General features: G+C 26.2%; 1 protein-coding gene across 1 annotated transcript; it reads left to right on the forward strand.

Annotated features, from left to right (window-relative positions):
- Positions 1-734: 734 nt before the first annotated feature.
- Positions 735-1,650, forward strand: VTN00DRAFT_2870 (uncharacterized protein; the record flags this gene model as incomplete). The annotated part of the gene is made up of 2 exons (XM_069429125.1): positions 735-1,397; positions 1,447-1,650. 2 exons carry the CDS (start codon positions 735-737, stop codon positions 1,648-1,650), a joined length of 867 nt encoding a protein of 288 aa, XP_069283283.1.
- Between the last annotated feature and the right edge of the window lie 9,683 nt (positions 1,651-11,333).

The following is an 11,333-nucleotide window of genomic DNA, read 5'->3' on the forward strand; positions in this document are numbered from 1 at the left end:
CTAGCTAGTAGCTATATTTTATATAGCTAATATTCTTATTACTTAATATAATTTAAAGATATCTCTACAGCAGATTAAAAAGAATTAAATTTATAAATTTATTAAGTATCAGAATAAGCTTAAAACCTAATTTGCATAAAAATATAACTATTAGTGAGCTAAATATAAGAACTTAAAAGTTATTTAAAAATAGTTTAATCTTATAGTATATTATTATAGAGAAAAGCATTTTACAGAAAAATATTCATAATTTTAATAAAACTAGCTTTATAATAAACTTAATAACTATTATTAAAATAGTAACTAAAGCTAAAATATATAATTATTTATTTTTTATACTAAAAATTATAAATAAATAATTATAATTAAAACTATTAATACTATAGAATAAGCTTTACTATTTTATATTATTTTTAAAGTAGCATATCTTGATCTAATACTTTAAGCAATAAAATTAAAGAAGATAAAAGCAAGAGACTCAGTTAAAAGGTCTTTATAGCTTACTATAGAAAATATTTTATGTGGTCTTAGCACAACATAAACCCACTAGACACATGACTAACACTACTCCTGTCTGGATAATTACACTTTAGCGCAACCCAGTCAGCATCTGATGCTAATGCCATATCACACATTTGTCAAATATTTCTAAAGCAGGTCATTTCTCTGTGCACTAAGCCAGACAAGTAAATATTATTATTTTCGTTTGAAAACCACGCTCGGATGCAAGCACCATGAGCTCGACCAATCCCCTCAGCGGGACAAAGCAGAATGAAAAGCGAAAATATGAAGGATCGCAGACCGGAGATGAGGCTAAAAGCCACTCAAAGCACTCGTCCTATCCAGAAGTTCCCGAGAAGCGGCAAAGGACAATTGGACCTGCGTTGCCCCCGTCGCATATTCAAAGGAGCGATAGTGATCACAATACAGGAAATGACAGCGATAGCGGCAGTGACGATGACATAGGCCCCAGCCTGCCCCCACCAAATGCATTTGGATCTGATGGAGGCACTGATAATACAACGGTCACCGATATCCACAATATTCACAGTGGCGACCGAAATCTGGGTCCGCGCTTGGAAGATGCGTCTGTTGATACTAATGAGGTTCAACGGGATGAATGGATGCTTCTGCCTCCAGGACAATCCAACTCGGCTTCGCGAGTGGATCCAACCAAGTTACGAAATCGCAAGTTCAACACAGGTAGAAGTGCCAGGGCTCCCGATACGATCAACCACGGTCCGGCTGCATCGTGGATCGAGACGCCGGAGCAGAAGATACGGCGACTTGAGAACGAGGTTATGGGCGTCGCGCCAGCCTCAACTGGTCTGCAGGAGGCTACCATTGGAATGTCCAAAGCTGATGAGGCAATAGAGGAGAGGATACAACTATACAATGTAAGCATACGTCCAAGACTCTGCATATCCTATACTGAGCCAGCTTCAGGAAAAGAAACGGAAAACTACTCTTTATGAGGACTTCCAACGCGGTTCGAATGGCTCGGGAAAAGAGGATGATCCAAGTTCGCGCCCTTTTGATAGGGAGAAGGATATGGCCGCTGCTGCGAGTATAAGTAATGCAGAGCGTCGGGAGATCATCAACCGATCAGCCAATTTTAAGTCTCGGTTTACTAAAGGGAGATTCCTGTAATTTTGAAAATCAATTCTTTGTGACTATGTTGATAATTGCTGTCTATACACTAGGTTGCCATATCTTTTGTCACCCCCCTCCCCTGCTACTTGCTGTCTTGGCGGATTGCTATTTTGTGCTCATGTGATTTTAATGCCATTGGAGCGTATCCAGACACCATAATAGGTCATAGGTCTAGGCTAGGCTGACTGTGGGATGGGAATTCGGGATCCCTAAGGGGGTATCATCCCATCCCACGGGATGCCAAGACTTTATGGGATAGGATTTTTCTGGGATTTATCACATGATTTTCACATTTCTAGAGAGGTTTAGCTTTATCTGTATAGGGTATAGTTTTCAAGAAAAGTAGCAATTTTTAGTAAAAATCTTAATCACATAACTGAAATAGGAATATCTTATAGAAATAATATGAGATTTTAGATGAGATAGGAAAATTCTATGACCATCTTATCTTATATATGGAAAACCCATTCCCATCAGGAATATGCCATTCTGGCGGTTAGCCTACTTTAGGCAAAGCTAGCCTAGATCACAATATAGCAAAAACAGCAATCCAGGTAGCTTAAACAGAGGGGAGAGGGTGCTGAAAGATATAACAACCTAGTGTATATAATAAGTACTGTAGTGAATAATTGCTTTTTACTTTCTATCAAGATTGTATATTGTGAATTTGTTAGTTTAATTTTTTACTGTTTAAATTTATATCTAGTATATGTTTATATAATATTTATTACTAGAAATAATTTTCTTTTAGCAGAATATGTATAATTTTATATAATATCCAGTACTCTATTCTTATTAATATAAATTAATCTCTAGAGAATTATACTGAAATATATACTGTTGTAGCTGAAAGGCTAAATATAAACATTAAACTTAATTAATAATAATACTTTAACTAAAAGTATAATAATTAACTAGCCTATCTTATCTTATTCTTGTGTTAAATTATAATTTTCTCAGAATAGTTACTAAGCAAGTAGTTTCTATAATTATATGTAGAAATGCTAAATTCTTAAATACTAAAAAGCTAAGTATGTAGCTGCTAAAAGTTTTGAAAAATATACTACTACTTATAGTATAATTACAATAATGTTAAGATTTTCTATATATAATACTTAGTATAGCTTTTAGCTATTAATTTTCCTGTATAATTTTTAACTATTAGACTATTTGGCTAAGTATGTAAAATTTTAAAGTTATATTAGAAGCAAGATTTAATCTAGTTAATTAAAGCTTAGAATATAAAGCTAGAGCAGTAGAGCTTATTTTATTAATAATAGTTTTATTCTTTATGTTATAATTTCTTATATATCTGCTTATAACTTTTTTTTATATATTATTAGCAAGCTTTTACTATATTAACTTTTATCAAATAAGTATATATGTCTAAGATTTTAATAGAATAGTTAACTATCTTTTGATAAAGACATATCAGACAGTTATTATAGTAATAATCTGGCTTAAGCTTAACAGAAAAATTAATCTTTACTTTCTAATAGAATTTAAAAATTATTTTATAATAATGTTAATAGTTACTGCCTCTAATACTATAAAATATGCTAAAAAGATTAGCTTTAAGTTTAGTTATAATATATGCTTTATGGCAAATCTGTATAATAATCTTGCTATTAATTAAGTGTTATAGATAATATTATAATTTATTTACTACTGATAATACTTTTCTTAGTACTCTTGATTAATATAGAAATTAGTAATTTTTAATTAAAATTTCTAATACTTATTTTTAGGAAATCTCCATTAATTACAGTTATAATACACTCAGTATTAAGATATATTACTTTAAGTTTTTATTATTTAAAGATGGATAAACTAATATATATTTTTAATTTTGAAAACTAAGCTTCTTCTGCAATAATACTACTATAATAACTAGCATTTTATTAAAATCTGTATAGAATATATAACTGGCAAAACTAAGTAATTATATACAGTATTAAAAATAATTATATAGTCTATTATTTAACTTAAAATCTAATAATATCTATTGCTTATAAAAAATATTAATAATATTATCTAGCATCTTTTTACAATGATTTTTATTTTAACATTAAATTTATTCTATTACTAACATTTCAATTTTTTATTATATATAAAATAATATCTATTTCTATTTTCTTAAATTATTTTTAATTACTAATAAAGTTATAGTGCTAATAGAGCAGCTTTTAAAGAATTCTAATTTTATATAGTATGCTATTATTAATTTCTTATTTAATTATTTTAAGATTGCTAAGAATCTGCTGTCTATAATAGTTCAATTATTAATCTAATCAAGCTCTTTATTATCTAGACTATTTTATATATATCTAGTTCCGTTAGCTGTTAAAACTAGTAATCTTAGTATTATCTGCTTATATACTAAAATCCATTAAATTAGTTAGATTACTTATTGCAAAGCTATGCAATTATAGTTATCTTATTAGATTTATCTATTATTTTGTATAATATATTAAAATTTTCTATACTCACAGTATTAGTATTTATTACACTGCTTAGCTGCTGTAATAAAGCTAAGTATTTAGTGGAGCTTTTATATGCTTTAATATTAAAAAACTATATATTATAAAGAGATTAACATAATCAACTACTAAGTGGGCCACACCACTAAACAGGCCACCTGACACACAATGTGATATACTTAATAAATTCAAATCAAGATATCAGCACTGCAAAGTGATTAAAATCTCTAAAGAAGGAATATTCTTCTAGCAATTAGAGTATTAAAATGGTCAATTTTCTAGTATTAGAGCTGCTGCTAAAGCATATATGTTAAAATCTACCTTGAGTGCCTATCTTTATGGCCACACTTTGTGTGCAGATTCAGCACTACATTGCCAAAAACTTATATCTATTGAAGAATCTGCTCTTGTAGAATAGATATTATCTATAAATAAATATAGTATGCTATCTTATACTGCTACTGTACAGAAGATAGCTAATCTACTACTAGCTGAGTGTTTAAAATCAGCATCTATACCAATTTCTATTGGCAGAAACTAAGTATAATAATTTATTAAATACTATAAGAAATTTCAATTAAGATATAACTGCAAATATAATTATTAACACTTAATATAAAGATTTAAAACTTATCTATAAATTTTTCAATATATATAAGATATTATTTAACAATATAGTATAGTTGATTAAGACATCTATAACTTTAATAAAACTAGCTTTTAAATAGATATAATATTAACTGCTAAAGTTATCACTAGCTTAGATTAACCTAGCTGTGCCAGATCTATACAGTCTGAAAATTGCAAATAAGTAACTATTATTAAATTAATCAATTTATCTGAATGGGCCTTACCTTTTATAATTATATTCACAGGAAAAATGCATCAAGCTTTATAATATAGAGATATATTATCTGACTAAATAATTATAAGAATAACTAGATAAATAATTAACTTAGCTGGCTTCAGATTAAAGAGATATTCTATAAGTATATCTATGCCTATACAATTAGAAAATATTAGTTGATGATTTTTAATAGCTATAGAAGTTATATTATGTTTAAATTTAATTAGTTCTTCACTTAAAATATAATTATTCCATTATATATGCTATTCTATTTCTTACATTTTCTTTAACTATTTAATATTGGCTGCTTTGCACCTCTAAAAAAGGCATATAGATAAAGAGTTAAAAAAAGCATATATCTTGGCATTAATTATATTAATAAGACTTTCTGATTATATATCAATCTGTATAAATAGAAGCTCTATCTACATTTAATATCTGTAGTGAATTTGCAGCTACTGGCTTAGTTCTATATTAGCCTGATCAAGTGTTTTTATAACTTTATATTCAGATAAAGACACTAACACCACCTACTACATCTTACAGCAATTAATCAGCATACTGAATCTCTGAGACATCTTATAATATCAAGAAATTAGAGCTTCAGACCTGGGCTCTTAAATATCTATTAAAACATTATTCTTAAAGCCTGCCAAGTCCAGCAAATTAAGCTTTGAATCAACTAGTCAAGAGCTGTCAGATTGCAATGCATAATGCAGTTCTTCTGGCACAGAAAAACAAAGAGTTACAGACTGCCAATCAGTGCTAAAAAAAGAGAGGAATGCACCTAGATTCTATATAGCTACTGGAGGTATTCTAACAGATATAGAAGGACTGCAATATGCTTAAGAAGCTGATTAAAAGAAGAAAAGAGGTGGTTGAGCAGCCAGATCTACAGCCACAAAAGTGAGCACTACTAATGTGCAGCACATATAATATAGTAGGTTATACTAGAGTGGAATGCTCTAGGCACTAGGCAATTAATATATAGTGTATATAGCTTTAATACTTGCTGTGTTGATAATCTAATTGCAATTTTAAAATATTTGGTAGTGGTTAGTTAGGTGGCCTGTTCAGTAGTGTGGCCCACTCAGTAGTTGATTACATTATAGTTAAATAATAATACTTAGATAAGCAGTAATTTAAACTATTTTTAGCATCTAGCACAAATCATTAATATTTATAGTATAAATTAGACTAATATATAATATTATTAACTTCTGAATTCTACTATTTATTAGCTTTCTGAAAAATAAATATTAAAATTCAAGCTAGTTTTTTAAGTGTCTTTACTTTCTGCTATAAATATAAATAAAAAATAGATATTTTAGTAATAGTTTTGGTTTTTCTTATTTACAGGCTCTAGTTTTAAAATATATTAAAATAAAAGAATTTCATATCTGCTAGTCTTTAACTATTAATTGCTAATATTATTATTAATAATTTCAGCTAGTTATTATTACTGCCTACTGTTGTTAAGAATTAAAATGATTATAAAGATTATAGTAGCAGATATTAATTATAAGTTATTTTATAGATTAACTACTGTCTATATAGCAGATATAGTTATATTTTATTATTAAAAGAACTAAGATAGATAGTAGCCTTGCTAATCTAAAAAAAAAATAGCAATATTTTATAAAACCTTTCTGTTAGATATAAATAATTAAGTTATCTAACTTTTTATAGATTAACTTTTTAGAGAATAGTTATTTGCTCTTTAATTTTAATACTATGAATAGTATTAAGATTTTAAGTGATAATAGTCTTGTTAAGGTTATTGACTTAAAAGAAATATAAAATATATAATAAAGATAGAGATAGCTGCTAAAAATTTGTTTATATTAACTTAATTTATTTAATAATTTCTAGTAGTTTTCTTACTGTTCTTTCAGCTGAACATACAATTAATCTAATAATTTATATAAGTTCTAATAATATTAGAGATTTAGTATTTGTCTAGCACTTTTATTATATTATTTAATACAGTAATATTAATTTCCTAGCTTAGAAGGTATAAAATCTTTAAAAAAGATTGCTAATCTAATAAAATTTTTAGCTTTTGCATAATTTAAGAATTACTATTATATTATCAATTTTTGCTATTTAGTAATAGTCTATATACCTGAATGCTTAAAGCTATAAGACTAGCTCTAGAGTATTTAATATAATAATTAGTATGTTCTGAGAAGTAGATAATATAAAAATAAAAAATTAAATAGAAAATTTAATTAACTTTTAAAAAAGAAATAAAGATAGATAAAAAAGAAAATATTAATAATAAAAAGATAACATATTCTAAGTCTCTGCTAAAGAAAAATTCCCAGAATTTACTCTTTAGAAACTTTAAATTAAGCTAAGAATATACTACTATTAATAGTTGCATGCAAGAAGTTCAGTAATAATATCAGAATAATACTTGATTCTTAAAGTAGCTAACTAATACAAGAAGATTAATTACAGAAAGTTATATTGATGCTAAACTGCTAGCATACTTTTTCTTATAGCAGTCTTTATTAGTAATTATTTTATCTTTAAAGTTAAGCTATATTATTTTTCTTATACTAATTTGCTACAGTAAGTAGAATAATAATGTAATAATTTAAAGCTAATTATTACAAAATTAATATTTAATATAATATTTATAGTCTATAATATTAGTATATTAAATAAAATATTAAATTAGCTATAGATTTTATTATCTTTTTATTCTAAAGTATTTTAATAGAGATTATAATATATATTTAGCTTATATTTAATATATTTAATTAGTAAAATATTATGAAATAACATAAGCAGACAACAAGCAGTCTGAAGCTCTAAATCTATGTACTGCACCTTAACAACCCCTCTATACCAGCCTTTTTTGGCTATAATGGCACCAGATAATAATATTTTAAAGAAAGGGTGTGTTCAATTAGCTCTTAATGCTTATAAAAAGGGCCTTTTTAAGTTAATTTCTAAAGCAGCCTTAGCATATAATATCTCTCTAACAACATTAGATGTGCTAAAGAAATCTCTTCTTGTAAAGATTTAATTGCAAATTAACAGATACTGAAGAATCTACACTTTTAGTATAAATTCTAGATCTAGATTAATGTGGCCTACTCTCTTAATTATCAACAGTATACTATTTGGCACAGTTATTGCTTTCTGCACAGTTATCTTTGCCCAAAATAACTATTGATAAGAAATAAGTCAACTGCTATATTAAGCACCACACAGAACTTTGCTCTAAATACAGCTGAAAGTACAATTATCAATAAGCTAAATATGAAGATCCAGAGCTTATTAGAGGGTGATTTAAGCAGTTTTATAATACTATTTAAAAGCACAGAATTCTTGAACAAGATATCTATAATATAGATAAAACTGGCTTTTAAATAGAGATAATTTCAACAGCTAAAGTTATCTGTAGATCAGAAACATATAACAGCCATACAGAAGCTATACAATCTGGGAATTATAAATAGATGACTGCAATTATTGCAGTAAATATAGCTGAATAGATTCTACCTCTACAGATTATTCTTATAATAAAGAATTACTAATCTTAGTAGTATAAAGCTGTTCTAAGCAATTACCAAATCAGTGTTAGCAATAATAGCTGGATAACTAATATATTAGGCCTTCACTGGCTTTAAGAGATGTTTAAAAAGCATACAACATCTTGTACTGTTGGCAGATATTATCTTCTAATTCTAAATAGTTACAGCAGCTATACCACTGCAGAATTTAATAGATTCTATACAGAAAGAAAGATTATTTCTTTATATATGCCATCACATTCTTCATATCTACTTCAACCATTAGATATAAGCTGCTTTTCACTATTAAAACATCCATATGGTTAGAAGATTGCAGAGATAATAAAGAATAAGATCTATACTATTAGCAAGAAAGATTTTCTATCTATCTACTCTACAGTCTATTAACAGGCTTTATCAGCATTAAATATTTAAAGTGGGTTTGCTGCAACTGGCCTAATTCCACTCTTATCTAATAGAGTGCTTTCAAAGCTTTATATTAAGCTGAAAACCCTAACACCACCATTAACAGAATATAGCAATCAGTTCTTTAATTCAGGAAAGATATCAGCTAATATGCATCAACTGGATCAGCAAAAGAAGTGAATTCAATATCTCCAGAATTAAAAAAATCAAATATCTCTGTCAATAGTGGATCAGGCAGTGGATAAAGTAATTAAAAGTGTGGAGGTCACAATGCAGAATATTATCCTATTACAACAAGAAGTTAATCAGCTTCATGCCTTAAATTAATGTTATAAAAGAAGAAAGAGACAGCAAGACACTTTATTCAAACTATAGAAGTTTGATAGGCATGAAAGGACAGCAACTTAATAAAAAGCAGGATTAACAGAAGATGCAGGCATTATTATCTAGACTGCCATGTAGAGACTTAAAATATAGTAATTATAATAAAACTGGCTATAATCAGCTTAAATGCCCTAATATATAGAGATCTTTCAGTATATAGTTAAATGGATCCAATTTTGTTGCAATTAAAGCTTCAATATCTAGTGTGTTGGTGGATGTAATTTTTCTTTAAGGGGCTAGACTGCTTGTTGTCTGCTTACATTATGTAGAAATTATAGTAGTAACTAGTAACTACTTTATTAACTAAGCTATTATTTATAAATAGTTAAATTAATATCTTTCTCTTATTTTTTATTTTAATATTTTATCTAAGATTAAGTATCTATATTTAGTCTTATTTAGACTAAACTTATAATATTTAATTATAGTATTTTTATCTCTATATATAGTTAAATTTAAATCTACTATCTATAACTTTAACTAGAATCTATAAATATGTAATAGTTAGACAGGCTCTATATAAATATATAAATAATTAAAGGCACTTTAATATATTAATTTAATTTTTATAAACTATAATATACTATTTTATAGTGCTATATCTATTTTATTTAGATTAATTTAAGAATATATTTTATTATAGTTCTAAATATTATATTTTTAATTATATTAAATACTTTATAGCTTTATTAATATATTAACTTAAAAAGCTTATTTACTATATTAGATATCTGTAAATATAGCTAATTTTACACTATTTTAAATAATAACTATTACTTTTATAATTTAGATTATCTTAAATATAGTATATTAAATCTAATTAGATATTAAATAATTTTAATAAAGCTAATTTAGATTTTATATCTCTAAACACTTTAAAGCTGTTTAATTAATTAAGCTAGTTAGATCTCTTCTCAGATAGATTTATTACTTAATAAGAGTTTATTTTATTAATTATTTTATAATGTATAATTATATTGCTTGTAATAATCTTTTTACTAATTTTAGTAATAGAATTTAGAAAAATTGTCTATTTTAATATTTTAGAATGCTTAGTCAGGTAAAGACTTAAAAACTGTTTTAGAAACAGTAGAAGCTTATAATCTTTTTATAGACTTAGTAAATTATAAGTAATACAGATTTTAATTAGATAATATAGACTTAAATAGACATATAAAGCTTTTAAATATAAATAATTAGCTTTTCTAATATTATAGATACTTTTATAAATAATAAAATATATTATTTTAATATTATATTTATAGCTAATAAATAAATATACAATCAAGTCTATATAAAAACTTAAATTTATTTAAAGATATATATTAAGCTAATAATATCTTTAGAATAGTCAATTATATATTTAATTATATTTAAAATAGCCAGCAGAAAATTTTTATAGAATTTATATAATAATATAGTTTTTTATAATATGGTCTTTTAATTTTTATAGTATAAACAGTTGTCTATTATCCTTATATTTAGCTAGAACAATCTTAGAATGCTTAGTTTTGTCTTATTAAAGAGTATCAATAATAAAGTTTAGAATTAACATAATTCACTACTAAGCTGTGTGCCCAACATAACTGTGTCAGATTTATTATTTAATGCCATTCAAGCCACTATTATGCCACCAGAACAGCATAAAAAGCTAAAGAATTTGATCGAACAAGAAGAGAGAATCTTATTAGCTATATCAGCTATTTAAAAGAATTAAGTTAGTAGTTCTGCTGAAGCAGTATATATTTTCAATATTTTACAGTTAACACTATATAACAGAGTTAATAACAGTAAGAACAAATATAAAAGTTGTGCCAATAAGTATAAGTTTAATTACTAAGAAGAATTTAATTATATAATAAATATTATCTATAGATAAGCGAAGAGTATCTCTCTAGCCAGCAGCTATATAAGATATAGTTAATATTCTTACTACTTAATATAATTTAAAGGCATCTCTGCAGCAGATTAAAAAAGAATTAGATTTATAAGCTTATTAAGTACTAGAATAAGCTT

The sequence above is a fragment of the Thermoascus crustaceus genome (genome assembly GCF_041956765.1).
Source record: "Thermoascus crustaceus strain CBS 181.67 unplaced genomic scaffold VTN00scaffold_11, whole genome shotgun sequence".
NCBI lineage: Eukaryota > Fungi > Ascomycota > Eurotiomycetes > Eurotiales > Thermoascaceae > Thermoascus > Thermoascus crustaceus.